This window comes from Sturnus vulgaris, chromosome 4 (assembly GCF_052056855.1).
Source record: "Sturnus vulgaris isolate bStuVul1 chromosome 4, bStuVul1.hap1, whole genome shotgun sequence".
Taxonomy (NCBI): domain Eukaryota; kingdom Metazoa; phylum Chordata; class Aves; order Passeriformes; family Sturnidae; genus Sturnus; species Sturnus vulgaris.
The window spans coordinates 73,824,305-73,843,608 of NC_142246.1; the positions used below are offsets into that span (position 1 = coordinate 73,824,305).

At 52.2% G+C, this 19,304-nt stretch overlaps 1 protein-coding gene across 4 annotated transcripts in view; it reads left to right on the forward strand.

The window, feature by feature from the left end:
- SLC4A4 (solute carrier family 4 member 4) overlaps window positions 1-15,003 on the forward strand; it is a 114,936-nt gene extending 99,933 nt beyond the window's left edge. For 3 of the 4 annotated variants that reach the window (XM_088164340.1, XM_088164339.1, XM_088164341.1), the window contains 7 exons: window positions 29-101; window positions 3,482-3,550; window positions 4,743-4,916; window positions 6,822-6,983; window positions 9,468-9,564; window positions 11,049-11,128; window positions 12,061-15,003. In XM_088164340.1, the coding sequence (XP_088020466.1) occupies window positions 29-101; window positions 3,482-3,550; window positions 4,743-4,916; window positions 6,822-6,983; window positions 9,468-9,564; window positions 11,049-11,092 (619 nt within the window). In that variant the 3' untranslated portion in view covers window positions 11,093-11,128; window positions 12,061-15,003. The remainder of the gene's footprint in view (window positions 1-28; window positions 102-3,481; window positions 3,551-4,742; window positions 4,917-6,821; window positions 6,984-9,467; window positions 9,565-11,048; window positions 11,129-12,060) is intronic. The other variant, XR_015803493.1, reaches the window with a different exon arrangement.
- Window positions 15,004-19,304: the final 4,301 nt, after the last annotated feature.

The window sequence follows — 19,304 nt, forward strand, 5'->3', positions numbered from 1 at the left end:
TGGTCCTGACTCAGTGATGTTGTTTCAGGGAGCAGAGAGTCACTGGAGTCATTGTTTTCATCCTGACCGGGGTGTCTGTGTTCATGGCTCCCATCCTGAAGGTAAGGACTGTTCACAGTTCTCCTCCAAACCCTTTGGAAGGAAACGCCAGCATGGTTGTAGTGTGCTAGAATAGCGACCAAGTTCAGGGCTGGGGTTCTTGTGGTCTTTTTAATTTTAAGATTATTTCTCCATGTTTGCATAAAATTTAAGTTCTCTTTTCTTTTATGATTTCTTTTATACCTCTACTGGGCCTGTGTTTTATGGAAAACATATTCTGGATAAAGCTCAGAGTATGGAAAACATGTTTCTGGAGGAAGCAGTGCAATTAAATGGCATTTCTTCATCTCCTGAACCTTTTTTTCCTGTGAGTTTAGCCAAGGCTCTGGACAGATGTGCTGCTGATGGACCATTTGATCTAGGTAGGTTGTTATTGTCCAAGACCAGAAATTTGGTGGCACGTAGCCATGGAGAAATGCATCCTTAGATCATCAGATTGTAGAAGGAAACTGGAAAGCCTGCTTATGCCTGTCTTGTGGAGGATGCTGCCTTGTCTGGGGATAGTGATGGCATTGGTGCCCAGCACGGACATGGTGTCCAACAGGAGATGTCAGCTGCAGGAGCTGTGATCCATGGATCCCCAGGCTGATGGTACGAGCAGAGCATGTCAGAGCAGCGTCGTACCTGTGGCACCGAGCACATGGGTGTCTGCAGGAGACTCTCTGGAGGCTGCAGATGAGCTTTTGGAAACTGCAGGAGCTGTGGGGCACAGTGCAGTGTGAGCCTGACGGGAGGAGGCCGGCAGGGAGCAGCGGTGCTGCCTGTGCAGGGAGTGGGGACAGTGGCTTTCCAAGCCACTGTGTTCCTGTTCTTCGTTTCTAAGGCTGTTTGTACAGCTCGAATTTTGGTGTTTTGGGTAACAGGTTCCACCTCCACACAAACAGGCATTTCCGTGCCTTTAATTTAATGCCTGATTGGGATAATCCTGTTTTGTGACTTTTCCCTGCAAGATCCCTCTTCCTCTATTCCACTGGGGTCTGTTACTTCCCCTGTCATTGATTCAGTCAATAATAATGTCTGTGCTTCCCCTAAGACAATGTGTGGGGAAGATCCTCACTGGAGGACGCCTGAGGATAAGTCAGCATGCTGCTGGCCCACGTGCCAGCAGGAAGGACCTGGCAGGATTTCAGGACCTTTAGCAAATTCCAGTGGCAGGGTCCTGCTGGAGAAAGCTGCACTGTTAAACGCATTGCAGAACATTTCAGTCTTCTCCTGCCAGCGGCAAATTGAATGCTGACAATCCCAAATTTAATAAAGCAGGCAATCCACTGAATAATCCCAGCTCTGTTTTCTGAGGGCTTTGCTGTGGTTGTGCTGGTTTTGGATGGTGGTGGTGTTTCTGCTCAGCCAAAGCAGATCTCCACAGAAACATCCTTGGCCCTGCTAGGAGGGTGACAGGCACTTTCCTATAAATACAGTTTTAGTGCTGTTGGCCTGCAGCAGCTTTGCTTGGAGCACCAAAGCCAGCACTCCCATCGTTAGGGAATACTTGGCCAAGAGAAAGTCTTCCAAAATGACAGCACCACTTGCTGCTCTGCAGGCTCAGGTACTGAGGTTTCACCTCAGGGTGATCTACAGGATTAATCATCATGGAAGGGTGAAATAATATTCAGACATGTTTCTTACTTTTAAAAACCCCATGGAAATAAATAGATGGGGAGGAGAAGAGAGCAGTGAAAATGAGCTAGAAAGCTCAATTCTTGCTTACTGTAGCTACTATTGTATCATGTCTCATCCCTCAGATCCAGTGAGGGTTTTGAATCCCATGGTCACCTACAGCTTTGTGAACCACCCACTTGGGTCCCTGTCCCTCTCACAACGGTGCTGGCAGACCCCACGCTGCAGAAAAGCATTTACCTTCAAATGGGAAATACCAGCACAGCTCTGTCAAAGGAGCACATCAATCCAAGAGAAGGACGAGTCAGCAATTAAGGAGCTCGCAGGAGGTGATGGGCAGTGAGACTCAGGAAGGAAGGAAAGGTACAGGCAGAGGGGCTTTGGATAGTGTATGGCTGGGTGGCTTTGGTGCTCGTGTGCCCCCAGGGAAATGCCTGCTGGAAACGATGAACAAGGTGATGGGGAATGTGCTGCAACATTGGATAGCTGCCGTGTTATTTGCCTCTTTCATGAGCTCAGTGCAAAGGTTGGAAGGGGAGAGTTCCCAGCGCAGCAGTGCTGTGTAGGAACAGTGGGTGCCATGGCCTGGCTGTGGCTGCCATTCAGTGGCAGCCCCCTGGCACTGCACGAGGGACTATTCTTTGGAGCTCACTCCATCCTCCCTGGGCACCAGTAAATCCCACCAAGGCCGTTATTCAGCTCCTACCTGTGCTTTGTTCCAAGCATCCCTGTTCTGACATGCCAGGCTGGCTGCCCACTTCGGTGGTGAGGGACAGAGACTCATTCCAGGGAGCCTGTCTGGTGCTCCCCTGCACATTCCTCAGTCCCAAAGGCAGATGTGCCTGATGTGGAGGAATGGGCAGCACTTGGAGGGAGCAGAAAGTGATGTTTGAAAGGACACATCCTGGCAACGAAGAAGGGAAGTTATAGTCCCGTATTTGGGAGTAGTTCTGGATTAATGTGTGTAAGAGACAGAGCAGGCAGAGATTGGGTTGGCATGACTGTTGTCACTGAAGGACTCCAAAGAACAGCCTTTCTGCATGGATTTGCATGGCTTACCCAGCTGGACTGAACATGGAATCACAGGATTGTTTCAATTGGAAAGACTCTCTAAGATCACCTAGTCCCACCAGCACTGCCAGTCACCACTAAACCATGTCTCCAAGTGCTGCTTTTGGATTCCTCCAGCGATGGTGACTCCAGCACTGCTCTGGAAAGCCTGTTCCAGGGCTTGACAACCCTTTCCTGAACGTGTTTTCCTAATATCCCACCTAAACCTCCCCTGGCACAACTTGACTCTGTTTATTCTTGTTCTGTCACCTGTTGTCTGGGAAAACAGGGTATAACACAAACTAAGGGTCGTGCTGCCTTTTCTTCTTCTCTGCCTTCTGCTTCTGGTGGCACCACAAATCAGAGGTGAAAAGCAGCTTGAAGCTCACTGGAACACATTTACCCACCTGTTCCTTAACTTGCTGAGTGACTGACATCATTCCCTCTGGTTCTTGACAAGATGTCCAAGTCCTGGTGAAGTGGGAGAGTGTGATTGCACAAATGTCCTCGCGTCTCTCAAAACGCAGCAGAAGGATTTGTTGTTTATTCATCTTTATTTTGCTTTATTATTTCTGTGGCTTCATTCCTCCGTGTCGTGCACTCAGGGGTGCAGTTGGAACTGATGACCAGCTGGGCATGCTGTCCCACCATGTGTTAACAGTGTGTGGTGTACAGGGAGATTGTTCACCTGGGCTCTCCTGCTCTTGTCCTGCAGTTCATTCCCATGCCTGTGCTCTACGGTGTCTTCCTCTACATGGGAGTTGCATCCCTCAACGGTGTGCAGGTGAGTCATTAACCAGCACAGGGCTTCTTCCACAGCCCTCCAGCTTTACCCTTCTCCTTCACTGCCTCCTCTTCCTTGCCAAGAAACCCACAAGCCTGGCTGTCCTGCCATGGGAGACCAAGGCAGAGTGGTCAGGTGGGCACTGTTGGTGCTGGGGGGTGCTTTGTGAAGACCTGGGTCCATATGGGGCAACCAGGATGGGGCTTAGAGCCCTGGTCTGGTGGAAGGTGTCCCTGCCCGTGGCAAGGGGGTGGAACAAGAGGATCCCCTTAGTATCCCCTCCAACCCAAACCATTCCAGGATTCTACAGGCTTCTGCCCCAGCTTGGGCTCACTCCGAGGGTAGTTTGGCTCCTCTGCCACAGACTGAAGGCAAACAAGCAGGATGATTTATGGCAGCGGGGTTATTTCTCAATGCTAAGGAGCAGGGATGTTGTTCTCCAGGGAGGGGAAGCCAAGCCCCTCTCTGTGTCTTTGAGGAAATCTTATGTAAGGAGCCATTCTCCTGCCCAGCTCCTGTAGCTGTCCCAAGGAGGCTGGAAGTGGTTTTGTTGCTTTCTGGCACCCTGTTAATTGTGGCCTTTCTTTTTCGTGCTGGGTTGTGCCCTAAGGGGAAGGACTGCCTGTTCTGTGAGCCCCAGAATTCCCTCCTGTTCTGTAAAACAGCTCCAGCCTCCATTCACTGGTGCAGATTCTGTCTGGTCCCAGCAGTGGGCAGGGAGCCTGCGCTCTGGCAGGGGACAACGAGGGGATTGTCCTGCTGGCCCCGGGCTGGCTGTCCTGTCGGGGATTTCCCCTGCTCCCGACCCAGGTGGTGGGGAGACTGGGATCAGGAGTGTTCTTTACTCAATGAGAAATGCCCCTTTTGGTTTAACTCCAAGTCCATCCGGTCCAGCACAGGGCAAAGGGCCACTGCTGGGAAAGCTGCCTGTCTTCCTTGCTCTTTGGTGAGGTGCTGTTCTGTTTTCTGGCAGTGCAGTGTCTGCCCTCACCCCCGTTGACCCCTGCTCCTGATTTATTTGGGGAAAACAAAAGCCTTGTTCCTGAAGGCTGAATGTCTTCCTCAGCAGGAGCAGGGAAAGGGAGGAAATGCCCCAGAGTGTGATGCCGATCCTGGTTTGGGTATTCATGTTGTTTTCTCTCTTTTGTGCATCCTGGGTTTCGTTTCAACATCTCATCGTTTTCCTTTCCAGTTCATGGATCGTCTGAAGCTGCTCTTGATGCCTCTAAAACACCAGCCTGACTTTATCTACCTGCGCCACGTCCCGCTGCGCAGGGTCCACCTCTTCACCTTCCTGCAGGTGGTGTGCCTGGCCCTCCTCTGGATCCTCAAATCCACCGTGGCTGCTATCATATTCCCTGTCATGGTAGGTGATGCTCTCCTTCACATGCCTCACTTTCACCACAGCCTGCTCCTCCTCTGCTTGCACACTGCTGTAAATGTGTCAATCCAGCCTCTCCCTGCTGAGTCTGTGGCTCAGGGCTCCACTCATGGCACTCATGTAGGACTGCATGGGGTCAGTGTGGCCATGGCTGCCTTTACATAAATCCTCTGGAGAAAAATGAGCCTGGAAAGTTAATTTTTTCCCAGGAAGGTGTAGTTAGTGTTGACTATTCCTGGCTGCCAAGGTTAGATTTGCTGTGGTTTCTCCTTGAGCTGCATGGACCAAGGAGAGGGGCAGCGTTTCTCTGTTTTAGTCCACGCCAGCTACAAGATACAAAATATCTTCCTGGCTTTTAAATAGCACAAATTGACAAAACCAAGAAGGAAGCTCAGTGCTAAGAGGGGTGCCAAAGGGAAGGAATGTCTCTGTTCCTGGAACTCAAGTAGAAAGACACTAATATTGTTAAACCATCAGTGGGTGATTATTCATGTTATTACTAGAGCTGTAGACACTGTTGGGCACTCTGGCTTGGAGATGGGTCAGACTTGTGCAAAGGCAAAGCTTTATGAAACTCCTGAATAAATCTTGGCCCCAGATCACCTAATTTCAAGTTTAGGGACAAGTAAAATCTGAGTTGTGGGGGCAGGTAGGAGCTGCAGTGCTTATTTAAGGGAGAGAAGGAGGGAGGGAGGAACCCAGGTAAAGAACAAGGTGTTGATATGAGAAAAGATGATGCAAGTAAAAACATCCTCGAAATGTTGGTGCTGAGACTCGTGCTCCTGTAAAAGATGTTAAAAATCATTAATTCCCACTGACGTGGCTTTCCATCACAATTCTCTGTGCATGGCTGTGTTGCACTGGTGTTGGAAGCTGAATCTAAAATCTCTTTGCCCATATTAGAATCTGAGTGAAATCCAAGACTGTGAAAGCTTGTTAGAATGGTGCAGACTCAGGGAAGGCACAGCCACAGCTTTGATGGTGCTGGATATGATGGCAAAAGCTCAATTTTCTGCCCTCATCAGCAAAAAACCGCAAACTTCATTTTGTGAGGATTTGGCCAATAGCCAGCTCCTTGTTTATTTGGAGGAAAAGTATTTTCAGCACAGTGGTTCATAGTGGGATCCTCTGGGGTGTCTGCATGGCATCTTTCCACCCCTGAGGATTTCCTCGCCTCTGTCATCGCGTCTTAAGTTACGCAAGTCAAAGCTTGAGGTCTGTTCCTGGGAATTGTTTGTGCTGTGGGTCATGATTGCTTGGGACAAAGCTGGCCTTAAAGGCAGCCTGGTGGGAATAGGTTACAGCTTCCAGCCTGCTGATGGACCCATTGGCAAAGCCTCTGTGGGATGTCATGGCCTCTGCTGGTGGTGTCAGACCCGGTGTCCGTGTAAGCACCCATTTCAGACACGTCCCTTCCTTTTTTCCCAGTGCTTTCATTGCAGTCTTGCACAGAGCAAGCTTTTACTCCAGTTTCCTGCTGCCACAATCCCAGTCAACTTTATTCTGCAAACTCTGGGGCATGGACTGGCACTCGTGTGGTTTCCTAAGAGTTCAACTGGGCAAGTGGTGAGGTTTTAATACTCAGGCTGTCCCATGAACCTGCCTCCAAAAGGAAATGAAAGGGCTCATTTTTTTCTATTTGTTTACTAATACAAGAGTACTGAGTGATTATGATACTGTTTTGTGTCCACTGCTTCTGTTTTTTTCTGAAATAAGGCAGTCACAGCACAACCTCTCAAGCTGAGAGATGTCCCAGGTGTTCCCCACTTTCTTTGCATGTTCATTTACAGCCAGAATTCAGGAGTGTGGGCTTAGAAGCAGAACTGAGAGGAATGCGGTGTTCCAAATGGGAGGTAAAATGTGACTGGGAATCCCTCTCTTCCTTTGCAGATCTTGGCCCTGGTGGCAGTCAGAAAAGCCATGGACTACCTCTTTTCCCAGCATGACTTAAGCTTTCTTGACGACGTCATTCCAGAAAAGGACAAGAAGAAGAAAGAGGATGAAAAGAAGAAGAAAAAGAAGAAGGGCAGTATGGACAGTGACAATGATGATGTAAGGAGCTTCCTGCTCATGTCACATTCCTCCTTCCTAGGCAGCTAACCCCTGGCACATTCCATGCCCTGCCCAGTGCTGAGGCTGGACATGTTCCAGCCACTTGTGGAGCTGACAGCTTGGTCTTGTGCTGCTGCAGCAAATGGGTCCCAAAGAAAACTTAATTCCTACACTGCCTTCCCTTTTCCAGCCTATGGTGGGTGGCGTGTGCATTGCCAGGAATGAAATCACACTTGCCAAGAGCACCAGGTAGCTGCTGAGATGTCATGCCCCTTGCTAGAATGCCTCTCATCACCCTGCCTCCTCCAGCTTCCCTCCTACGCCTTTCTCCCCTTCCTTGTCTCTTACATTTTAGGAGGAGAATGCTTTTCACCAGCAGCTCTGGTCCTACTGGTTTTCTTTTTTTTAAAGAATTTTTGTAATGGCTCTTTTGGAAAGCACAAAATAGATGTGATTTGTCAAGTGATGTGATTGCAGGAAAAACTTCTTTGTGTTGGTAAAAAGTCATCACCTAAATGTTTCCCGAGCATCCGTGCCCCCTGCAGTACACTCTGGTCCTCCCTCCCTCAGGTGGCAGCATGCCCTAAATAGTGAAAAGTGACTTGGCTAGACCAGACCCATGTGCCTTTGACAGTTCTCTTTCCTCCTGTATTATATATCTAAGAAGAAGAAATGTAGTCTTGGTGCCTTGAAATGTTCTCCTGCTCGGGTCTAACTCAAATCCTTTAAATTTATATTGAAGTGCTAAACACACTCCATGGTGAGTTCTAAGCATGGTGTCTCTTCTGCTCATGTCCATGAAGAAGGGCGTTTCCTGGGTGTAGGGAGAGGTAAGGTCACCTAAAGCTGGGAAAGAATCCCACTTTATCACAGCAGGAAAAACAGCTGGCAGGGTTGGCTTTTAGTTCAGACAGCAAGCTGCCCTGTCCCATCATTCCTCCAGTTCCCAGGGCGAGGGTTTTCTTTAGCACCTTTGAGCAAACCAAAATGAAATTTTTAAAAGAGACCCTACCGAATAATCAGCAAAGGTTTGACTCCATCCCCTCCTCCTGACTGGTGTGAATCCAGCAGCGTCGTATCCCGAGCCTTGCCTTCCCTCTCTCCAGTGTGTTTTATGATATTTCCTCTCTTCCCAGGCTTTTCCTCAATTCCAGGTACACTAATTAATCTAATGGATAAGACATTTTATGCAAAATATTGGTTTTTAACTCTTGCTGGTTTTTTTCAGCACTTGCTTTTACCAGCTTCCTGAACATACAGTACTGGGCATTACTGGTTGGATTATTTTCACACTTTCCCTTCCAGAAATATCCCCCCAGAGTTAATCATGTGGGATCTGGAGGGCAGTGCGTGGATTGGAGTTCAGCCAAGGGAACTGCTGGGTGTTGCCTGTGCTTTGAGTTATGCTTGTCCCTCAGCCTCGTAAAAATAGTCCCGAGGAAACATCGTGCTGTTGGAGTATGAAATAAGGCACTGGATATCAGTTATGTTAAAAAATAAATTTAAAATAAGAATAATAATCCAGGGAGAGCCATTCTCTGGCCTCCTTAGTGTTTTCCTGCCCTGGCTGGAAGGTCTTCTCCCTCCACCCTGGTGTTGTGGGTCTAGTTCTCTTCAGGAACAAAGATGTCCCAACATTTCTGGCAAATCCCACCTTCCTGCCTGTGCCAAGTTAGGCAGTATCAGCCTTTCCTAGGCTATGAGGGGTTCCCTTTATTTTTAAAAAAGCAAAGCAATTCCAAGCACCTCCTACTAAGCAGATGATAGATAGATGCTAGGTGGGTGATAGAAGGCAGTGGGGTGTAAAATCCTGCTGGTACCCCAGCCCTGGGGGACCCTGGCTTTTCCCTGTGCCTCCTCCTGACCTGGTTGCTGTTTTCTCTGGCTGGGCCAGAGTTACAGAGTTCTTCCAAGAGCTCGGGAGCTGATGAACCAGAGATGTAACTGAGACTGGGTTTGACTGCACTTGCATTAAAGAGGGAGCTGAGCCAATCTGATATAAGGAACCTCTGCCATGTCATAGCTGGGCCCTATAGAGCAACTGGGAACAGCCAAGGGCTTTTACAAGAATCCCAGCAGGATAAAGGGTTTGGATGCTTTCCCAGCAGCCAGTGCCCTGCTGTGTCTGCCCACAAATGCATTTTCCATCTCTGTTTTCTGCAGCTGACTCCAGGCAGAATGTGGCGGTGTCTTTTAAGAGGATGGGGTGGGGAAGGAAGAGATTTATTACAATTCATAATTCCACAAGATGATTCTGTCAGTCTGTTTTATTTTTGGAGCATGAGGATATGAAGGGAAGTGGGGTGCAGTGGGGAACCAGTGGAATCAATCAGGCAGCTAAGCTGAAGGATGCTTTTCTCTTTTTCCTTCTTTTCTTTTACCTGTTCCTACAGAACTATGTGAAGGATAATTTTAATGTGTGGGAGATGATAAGAGAGAGAGCAGTGGGAATATTCTAAGACCTTTCACACGTTTCTTTCACAGTCTGACTGCCCCTACTCAGAAAAAGTCCCAAGTATTAAAATACCAATGGACATCATGGAGCAGGAGCCTTTCCTAAGTGATAGCAAACCTGCTGACAGTGAGTAGAACTAAGCTCTTGCATGCCTGCTTGACTCTGACTTGCACTACAAAAATATATATATGTGTATTTAGAGTGATTTAAAAAAATTTTAATCTTACCTTTCACTTCAGAAGTATTATCTTGTTCTTTTTTTTTTCCCTCTCCTTTTTAATTTCCAGGCCCCTGCTTTATGACAGATTTTGCTTTTGTGAGCTTTTTTTTTTTCTTTGCTGGTTACAAAATCAATGTTGTTCCTTCTGGTGCCTCCAGTGTAAGTGCTTTTCTCCAGCTCCTGACAGGTCTCCTGGCCACCCACTCTCTCTTCCTCTCTTCTCCCTCTCCCCCTTGGTGTTAACCTGCTGATGGTGGGTTGTTTTTTTTTTCCACTGAGCCTGGTGTTCTGGATTTGCAGCGCTGTCCTGTCACTGTTTGTTCTCTTAGGTGCCAAGCAGTTGCAAAAATCAGCATTTAACAGAGTAATTAATTATTTGTGTCATTAAGCTGCACAGGCAGAGATCATTAACATATTTCCCTTCTTAGGTGGCTTGTGCTCTTCTTTTTTGTTTTAATTTCTCATGTTAATAGCTGTAACTGATGAATTTCATCTTCATTTTCAGTCATTCCCACTTTACATTTTCCTCTTTTAAGTGAGGAATCACAGCTGACCTTGGTGGTTTTGCCTTTGGGATGACTTTTTAACATACTAAGGGTGTCATATGCCCTTTTCTTCTGAGGTGGGAGGGGAGAAATACAAACTCAAGTAATAAAGTAGTGCTACTGCCAGGATAGTGCTTCCTAGGAACAGGACCTAAACCCCCTAAACCCCCTAAATCTTTAGATCCTTAAATTATCCATAGGGCTTAAGAGCTGGGAGCCAGGTCCCTTTCCTTTGGGTAGCATATAGATGCCTCAGGGAATGCTAAGCATGGCTTTTAGGTACAGAAACACTTAGAGATTGGGATTATGAAACAAAACCATTGGAAAGGAGACATTTTTGTGGCTATTTGGATATCCTTAATATTTTGCTGATGTCAGCACATCATCCAAAATCAGCCCCAGGCAACCACATACCCTCCTCATTCTGTGTTTTTAGTACATTCCTGATGTACTAAAACCAAATTGCATCCTCAATATTGTTAGTCAAGATTTCAGGATCAGATGCCTTTTTTCCCAGCATCCTAAGGGCTCAAATAGTTTAAGGAAAAGGTGGCTCTGCCATGAGGGTGTGACAGTGTGAGCACGGGGTAACTGAGGGGTGTAGGTCCCAGGTAAGTGTCAAGCCCAAAACCGGGGGGAACCCCTGGGAAACGGGGTCTGTTGGCACCCCAAGGGGTTTTAGCTCAGAGGAGAGATGGGAATGGAGTGTTTGCTCAACAAGCTGTAAATCCATGTGGCAGTTAACAGGAGAAGAGCTTGGCCCATAGATGTGGGTTGGAGGAGCTGAGGCAGGGCTTGAGGCACAGTTGGTGCTGCAGAAATGACAGCAGGGCTTTCTTCCCCAGGAGAAAAATCACCAACATTCCTTGAACGCCACACATCGTGCTGATACAATTCCCTTCCTTCAATCACACGCCATGCCAAGGTAAGCACCTGGGAAATGCACCTCTGCTCCCCCTCAGAACACAAGGTTCCTACAGGGAATTCTTAAAAAACACTTGGAGGACATTCCCTACACTGGGTTGCTGCTTCCCAAGGTGATTATGAACAAGTGGGTTCCATAGTTACTCCAGCCCCTGGCAGTGCTTGGGACGGGGAGTGGAGAAGCTGTGAGAGACCTGAAGGCTCCACTGTGGCCTCCTGGCTGCAGCCCTGGGGACTGGTTTGGGAATCAGACCACGAGAAAGACCTGGAGCTACTGGGAGGAGCAGAGAGGGTTGTAGCCAAGGGGAAATAATCCATTTTTCCATATCTGTGGTGGAAAATAGAGTAAATAATAATCTTAAATTGCAGCAATAATTGCTCAGAGTCCAGTCCTTTGGGGGCAGCTTGGGCCTGCCATCACCAGGAGTGGGATATGGACCAAGGCAAGTTTATTCCTCTGAAACATCAGAGATGTGTCTGTGCTTACAGGTGTTAGACAGATGCTGAAATTCATCCCAGTGGCAACACCTGGATTATTGCAATGGCAGTTGAGGGGTATTGTCACAGCCTGGGGTGAAGCACCAGGATGCCCATCCCTGGAAGTCTCCAAGGCCAGGTTGGATAGGTCTTGGAGCAGCCTGGTTGAGTGGAAGGTGTACCTGCCCATGGCTGGGCATGGGACTGGATGAGCTTTAATGTCTCTTCCAACCAGGTCACTTCCAAGCCAAACGTTTTAGGATTCTGTGAGACTCCAAGGCTGGATACTTGGAGCTCCTCAACCAGTGAAATGGGTGGTTTTGCCTGCTGCTGTGAGCAGTGTTCAGACCAGCTCGTTCAGATGATCTGTATGTGGGCCTTGCCTTAAATTCAGCTGTCTGTTCCCAAAGCCTGGCATTCGTACTGCACTGACCTTGTCTGTCTTCTTCTTCACAGCCCTCCACGAACTCCAGTAAAAGTTGTGCCTCAAATTAGAATAGACCTTGAGCCTGAAGACAATGGTTATTTCTGGAGGAGCAAGGGAACAGAAACTACTTTGTAATTTTTCTGTCTGTCCAATCTTTTCCAAATTCACTTTGTCAGTAGCCAAATGTTAAGAAGCTCCCTGCTCCCGCCGGTGACGGTGACCGAGCCCCCGCGCTGTCCCTCCCTGCCCGCGGCCCCCGCTCCCTGCGGGCCCTGCCCAGGACTGGGAATTGCCTTCCCCTGGCTCCGAAGCACAGCGAGGGCAGGAACGCTACGGATGTCACCTCACGCCTGTGGCAATGCCAGAGGCACTGGCTGTTGTGAGCTGGGGCTTGGCAGAGCAGAGCTGACCTCCAGGCTAATTCCATGTCTGCTCCCACTGCTCGGAGATGCTGGAACGTGCTGCTAACCCTCACGTGCTCTCACCTGTAGGTAAAAGAGAAGGTACTTCACTCCCAGCACAGACAGACCATTGCCATCGCTGTAGCATGTTTGGAAATGTCCCTTTCCTATGCAATTTTTTTTTTTAAAGAAACACTTTAATGGACTTAATCCGTCAGGTACATGGAAGAGTGTTATTTTCCTAGATTATTTTGTTTAAATTATGGGGGCCTAACCTACGACTTTTTCTTTTTTTTTTTTCTTTCTTTTTGACAATTTTTTAACCTTTTTTTAATTACTGTAAAGAAAAATGAATTTTTTTCCTGCAGCAGGAAACATATAGTTATGAGTAGTTCTACCTCTTATTTCTAGATGCCAGGCTTTCTGTAAAAAATGTATTGTACCATATATAATGTGATTTTTACAAAAAAAAAAAAAACATGACATCATACCACAATCTCCAGGACGTGGCATAGGTCTGGATCAGTTCAATTAACCCCTTCTGCTCCAAAGCATCTGTTTTTCTTAGGGTTATGTTGGTTTTTAAAGTATTTTTTAATGAGCAATCCCTGCTGTGAAGGAGACTTAAATCTCTTGTGATCTTAGAAGAGTCTTAAAGGGGTTGTTGGTCCAACGCTGCAGACGGATGCTGCTTGTATCCGCGTTGTTGATCGCTGACGTGGGACGGCTCCGTGATTTTCCTGGAACACCAGTGGGTGTGTGCAGTGAGAAGACCCCAGGTGTGCCTCAGGCACAGTGGACGAGGAGGAAGATGAAGGTGGCCAGCTGGGACGTTCATCCCGACACTTGGATTCGCAAACTTCCACATCCTCCTGCATCCCATCCCTGTCTGCCGTCGTGTGCAGAATTTACCCTAAACCTCGGCTACTCAGCCCCAGCCCCGGCGGTGCAGCAGGACTAAGCAGGCCAGGCATGGGCATCCCAGGATTTTGGGGTGGAACCAAGCGAGTGAACATCTCTCTCCTGTAGCATGTTTATACTGGTATGTGTGTCTAAACACGCATCTGGGAAACTGGGCTTCACCAGGACATGGGGGAACACACTAAAAGCTTCATCCAAAAATGAAAAACAAAACAAGAAGAAAAAGTACCCCAGCTCTCAAGGCAAATTTCCCAATGGAGACGATTCCATCACAGAGGATGGGCACATGCTGCCACTTGGTCTTTGTGAAACCAAAGTCTGGGTTGATGAAGTCAAGAGGATTTTCTGATGGTGCTGAGACCTTAAATGCCAAATTTTAGCGACTGCTCCCACACAGGAGCCACCACCTCTGTACAGCCCCTGTTCGCTCTCCAGGGGTCTGCCCTTCAGTTTCCATGAAATCTGTGTTGGGTATCCCAGGAACCTGGCTGAAACCTGCTCTCAAAATGCTGGGGAGACTTGGGAAAGGCCTGAAGAGGAGCAGCTCTGGGATCCCTTCTGCTGCCAGAGGACAGGTAACTTGGGAAGTGTGATGCCAGCTTTAGCCAATGCTCTCCATCCCTTGGTGAGCACCAGTGGGGACACAGGCTCGAGCATTGCCTGTGGGGTACACAGGAGCTGCTTGTGGAATTGCTGCACACCCTGCCCAGAGCATGGACGTGCAGCAATCCCAGAGCAAAGGTGGATCGCAGGGGCTGTCCCCCATGGGCACAGCTTCCATCTGCTAGTCCCTGGTGACCTGTCTCCCCAAAAATGAGGTCTTCACTTCTTCTAAACACACTTGAAGTGTCCTGACTGCTGTTCTAGATCTTTCTCTCTATTTGTGTTGTGGTTTTTGTGTTGTGCTGAGGGCAGCGCTGCCAACAGGACAGAGGGTTCTGCAGCTTTCCAGGAGAAACAGCCACCTCTGGCAGCAGGGAAGAGCCTGCAGCATGACAGGGACGGGTTCTCTGCACGCCGTATGCCTTTGAAAAGAACTGAAACGTCCTTTCAATCTAAATTAGGTGTTTTGTTGGAAAAGCCTGGGTGGGCGCTTCAGGGAATAAGTGTGGAGACTGACCCAAAGCCCTCCAGGACCACAGGCAGCCGTCAAAAATCGCCTTCCCCCAGCAGATGCAAGGTCCCAGCTCACGGTGGGGACACGCCCTGGCCACAGCCCGCTCTGTCCCAGCTCCGGCAGCGCCGCGGCCGCCGGCCTGCGCTGCCCTGCCCGGGGCTCACAGACCTTTGTATCTGCATTGAATCAAGTCGCACTTTCAGATACTTTTGTTATTGGTTTTAATTCTCGTAAGTCCGTGTTTGCTTTGGAGGAGAGAAAAAGGACTTAGGATCAAATGAAGAGGATCAGCTGGTGGAACTAAAAGGAAAAAAGCAGAAAACATTTCAAACATTATTAAAATGATTTTTTTTTCCAGTAATATAAAACATGAAATTCCTTATAACATTATAGTATTTTACAGTTTTATGAAGCTTTCTATTGTGACTTTTATGGAATCAAAAGATGAAGACGATGAGATATTTTAGCATTTATATTTTTCAAAATTAAATAAATGTATACTGAAAATAAAGTAACTTTATGCATTTATGGAAGAGTTTGTGTCTGTCTTCCCTCATTATGTGCCAGGTCTTGTCTGATTGAATCAGGATCGCAGAATCAGTGTGCTGATACAAGGGGCTCCCCCACGCCTTAGTGTAGGACTCCCTGAGGCATATTTTGGGATACCTAGGGGAGTGATGGGATGTGAAGAGCAGCCGGGAGGTCTGAGGGTGGCACAGCATCTCTGTCCGACTCCTGTTGCTGGACACAGTGAGGATGAGGCCGGTGTGCCTGGGCTTCTCCACAAAACCTCTGGTTTCTGGGCTGAAACTTAGCACGATCAAGTTGGCTTTCTGAACATGTTCCTTAGCCAGGAATAACCACTGAAGGACTTAAGGAAACAGCAACCCTCTGGGCTCCACCGGAGTTAGGAGTGCACATACTGATGTGTCCCCTGGACCCCCAGCAGCCACTCCCCTCTGGGCCCCTGGCCCTGCAGGCGGGATCCCTGCTTGCACACCCCTCGGAGCTCATCTGGAAAAGCAGGGCCTGACCAGAGGGCGGCACCTGGAGGTGAAGGCACCTTGGGGCAATACTGGGCTGTGGGCTGCTTTTGGCATCTGCGCAGCCCCTGAGCTCAGTACCCCGAGGAAACTCAAGATCATCTCAACCGCCAAGCCAAGGGGAAGGAAGGGTCAGGAACTGACCGTGATCTACCTGAGAGGTCTTTTCCAATCTAAATGGTTCTATTCTGGGATTGTAACAAGGAGAAGGGCGGTACCACTCATTTGGTGGCAGGGAGAGCCACTTCCTTGCCACTCAAGGCTGACTTGTCGGTAAGGTCTGGTGCCTCTGGAAGCTTTGGAGCAAGTACTATGAATAGAGTGCTCACCCAACTTGCTGAAGACCGGAGATGTAAATGAGCCCAGCGGTCTGACAGGTCTCACCCATTTCAGGGAGCAGGCAATGGACATGGGAAAAACGCAGCAGGTGAAGAACATGGAGAGGAAGGTCCTGGGGGAACCCCGGAGCGGCTCCTACTGCTCACGGTGATCCAGCCCTGCTGGTTCCACAGGGGCGCGAGGGGCGGGGACCCCAGGGAGCAGCGGCCCCGGGGGAGGGAGAGACGGAGAGGCGGGAGATGCTCTCCGCGGCCGGGCAGTGTTCTCGATGGTGGCGAAGCGGGGAGTCCCGGGGGGACAGCGCGCTCCGGGGCTGCAGTGCCGGCCCTGCCCACGTGGGGACCGCACCGAGCACGGGAGGTCTTGCCGGGAGCCGAGACTGGGGCCGAGGCTGCGGGGACCGAGGGCTGCGGGGGTCCCGGGTGGTGCCGCCACTTCCCCATCGGGAGGATCGAATCGGCATCAGGAACAGGGATCGGTACCGTGATCGGTACGGGGCCCGAATCGCCGCGGGCGAGCGTTACCGGTGCGGGAGCGCGGCGGTTCCAGGTTCGGACACGGAGATTCCGAGTGGGCCCGGGACCCGCATGGCGCCCTCTGGCGGACACCGAGCCCCGTGTGGGACAGGGACCCCGGAGGGCGCCCTCTGGCGGACACGGAGCGCGGGGAAGGGGCGGGGCCGGCACAGGTGAGAGGGGCGGGGCCACGGGGCGCGTGCGCAGCGCGGGACAACAGAGCGCGTGCGCGGCGCGAAGCCGGCACAGGTGCGAGCAGGGCAGGGCCACAGGTGCGCGGGGCTCCAGGGCGGCTGCGCGGGGCGGGACCGAGGGCATTTAAACCCCGGAAACCGCCGCAGGCGCCATTTTCCCCCCAGCGCTCGGAGGTGGCTGCTGCTGCCGGTCCGGGCTCCCTCGGGGGACCCAGGTGAGGTTCTTCTCTCTCCTTTCTTCTTCTGTTCTTTTCTGTCTTTCTCTCTGCTTCTGTCCTTCTCTCTCCTCTGTCCTTCTTTCTCTCGTTTCTCTCCTTCTGGTTCTCTCTCTCTCTCCTGTTGCTCTCTCCTTTTTTTTGCTTCTCTCTCCTTTCTCCCCTTTCCCCTCTGCCGTCCTTCCCCGTGTCCCCCAAACCGCCTGCCCTCCCTGCCCTGCTGCGCACCCCAACCACCTCCATCCCTCCTTCCTTCGCCGTTCTTCCCCGCCATCCAACCCGACACCCTCTGTTTCCCCTCTACCCCTCCAGCCTCCCCCTTTTTCCCCGTCGTCCTTCCACCTTCCCTGTCCATCCCGACCCTGCCTCCCCTTATCCTCCCCTCCAGCTCCCCCGTAGCCTCCATGTCTCGCTCATGCCTCCTTATTGCCCTTGTCTCTCCCCTATCTTGTCACTCTCTCTTGTTTCTCTCTCTTATCCACTTATCTCTCCCTTGCCGTGCCTCCCTTATCCTCTGTATCTCTCCCTTCTCTGTCCTGTCTGTCCCTTGTCCCTTTGTTTGTTCCCCCGCAGCCGCGGGGTTCGGGGTGCCGGATAATAAAGCCCAGAGGGCCGGAGCCGGCGCCCCTCGCGGGAATCCCCCCACGGGGCCGGAGCCGCTGTGCGGCTCCCCCCACACACAACAGTGCCCCACAGTGCCGGCTGTCCGGCTGTCCCCACATCACACTGGGGGGGCGGGGGGGCCCCCTCCTCAGGAGGGGGTGCTGGGGTGGATGGGGGGTTTAGGATGGGCCCCCTCATTAGGAGGGGGTCCTTGGGGGGGGGTGGGGGGTGGGTTAGGGAGGACCCCCTCGTTAGGAGGGGGTCCGGGGGGGAGGGGGGTGGGGGGTGGGAGGGGCCCCCTCCGGAGGAGGGGCCCCTGGGGAGGGGCGGGGGGCGGGCCCCCTCCGGAGGGGGGGGCCCGGGGGGGGAGGGGTTGGGGGGGGGTCTGCCCCCCCCTTAGCCCCTCCCACCCCGGGCCCTCCCCTCCGGAGGGGCCCCCGCCCCCTGAGCCCCTGCCCAGGACCCCCTCCTCCGGACGGGGCCTCGGGGGGGGTGGGGTGGGTGGGGGGGGGGAAGCAGAAGGGGTCACGTCACTCTGAACCGTAATTACATTTTTATTACAAACAAGTGCAGTCCCCCTCCCTCCTGACCCCCCCCCCCCCCCCCGGGGCCCCGTCCGGAGGAGGGGGTCCTGGGGAGGGGCTCGGGGGGCAGGGCCCGTCCGGAGGGGAGGGCCCAGGGTGGGAGGAGCTGGGGGGGGCAGACCCCCCCCAACCCCTCCCCCCCGGGCCCCCCCCTCCGGAGGGGGCCCGCCCCCCGCCCCTCCCCAGGGGCCCCTCCTCCGGAGGGGGCCCCTCCCACCCCCCACCCCCCGGACCCCCTCCTAACGAGGGGGTCCTCCCTAACCCACCCCCCACCCCCCCCAAGGACCCCCTCCTAATGAGGGGGCCCATCCTAAACCCCCCACCCACCCCAGCACCCCCTCCTGAGGAGGGGGCCCCCCCGACCCCCCATGCCCGCCCCCCCAGTGTGATGTGGGGACAGCCGGACAGCCGGCACTGTGGGGCACTGTTGTGTGTGGGGGGAGCCGCACAGCGGCTCCGGCCCCGTGGGGGGATTCCCGCGAGGGGCGCCGGCTCCGGCCCTCTGGGCTTTATTATCCGGCACCCCGAACCCCGCGGCTGCGGGGGAACAAACAAAGGGACAAGGGACAGACAGGACAGAGAAGGGAGGCCAGACAAGCAAAAGAGTGATAAATGGATAAGAAACCGAGAAGCAAGAGAGTTAGGCAAGATAGGGGAGAGACAGGGGGGGGTACGGGGGAACTGGAGGGGAGGCAGGGTCGGGATAGACAGGGAAGGTGAAAGGACGAGGGGCAGAAAGGGGGAGGCTGGAGGGGGAGAGGGGAAACAGAGGGTGTCGGGTTGGATGGCGGGCAAGAACGGCGAAGGAAGGAGGGATGGAGGTGGTTGGGGTGCGCAGCAGGGCAGGGAGGGCAGGCGGAAGGACGGTAGAGGGGGAACGGAGGAATGGGAGAAAAGCAGAACGAGAGAGAAGCAAAGAAGCAGATAGAAATAGAAAGAAGAACCTCACCTGGGCCCCCGAGGGAGCCCGGACCGGCAGCAGCAGCCACCTCCGAGCGCTGGGGGGAAAATGGCGCCTGCGGCGGTTTCCGGGGTTTAAATGCCCTCGGTCCCGCCCCGCGCAGCCGCCCTGGAGCCCCGCGCACCTGTGGCCCTGCCCTGCTCGCACCTGTGCCGGCTTCGCGCCGCGCACGCGCTCTGTTGTCCCGCACTGCGCACGCGCCTCGTGGCCCCGCCCCGCACTCGGCGGCCCCGCCCCTCTCACCTGTGCCGGCCCCGCCCCTTCCCCCGCGCTCCGTGTCCGCCAGAGGGCGCCCTCCGGGGTCCCTGTCCCACACGGGGCTCGGTGTCCGCCAGAGGGCGCCATGCGGGTCCCGGGCCCGGTCCCGGTCCCGGTCCCGC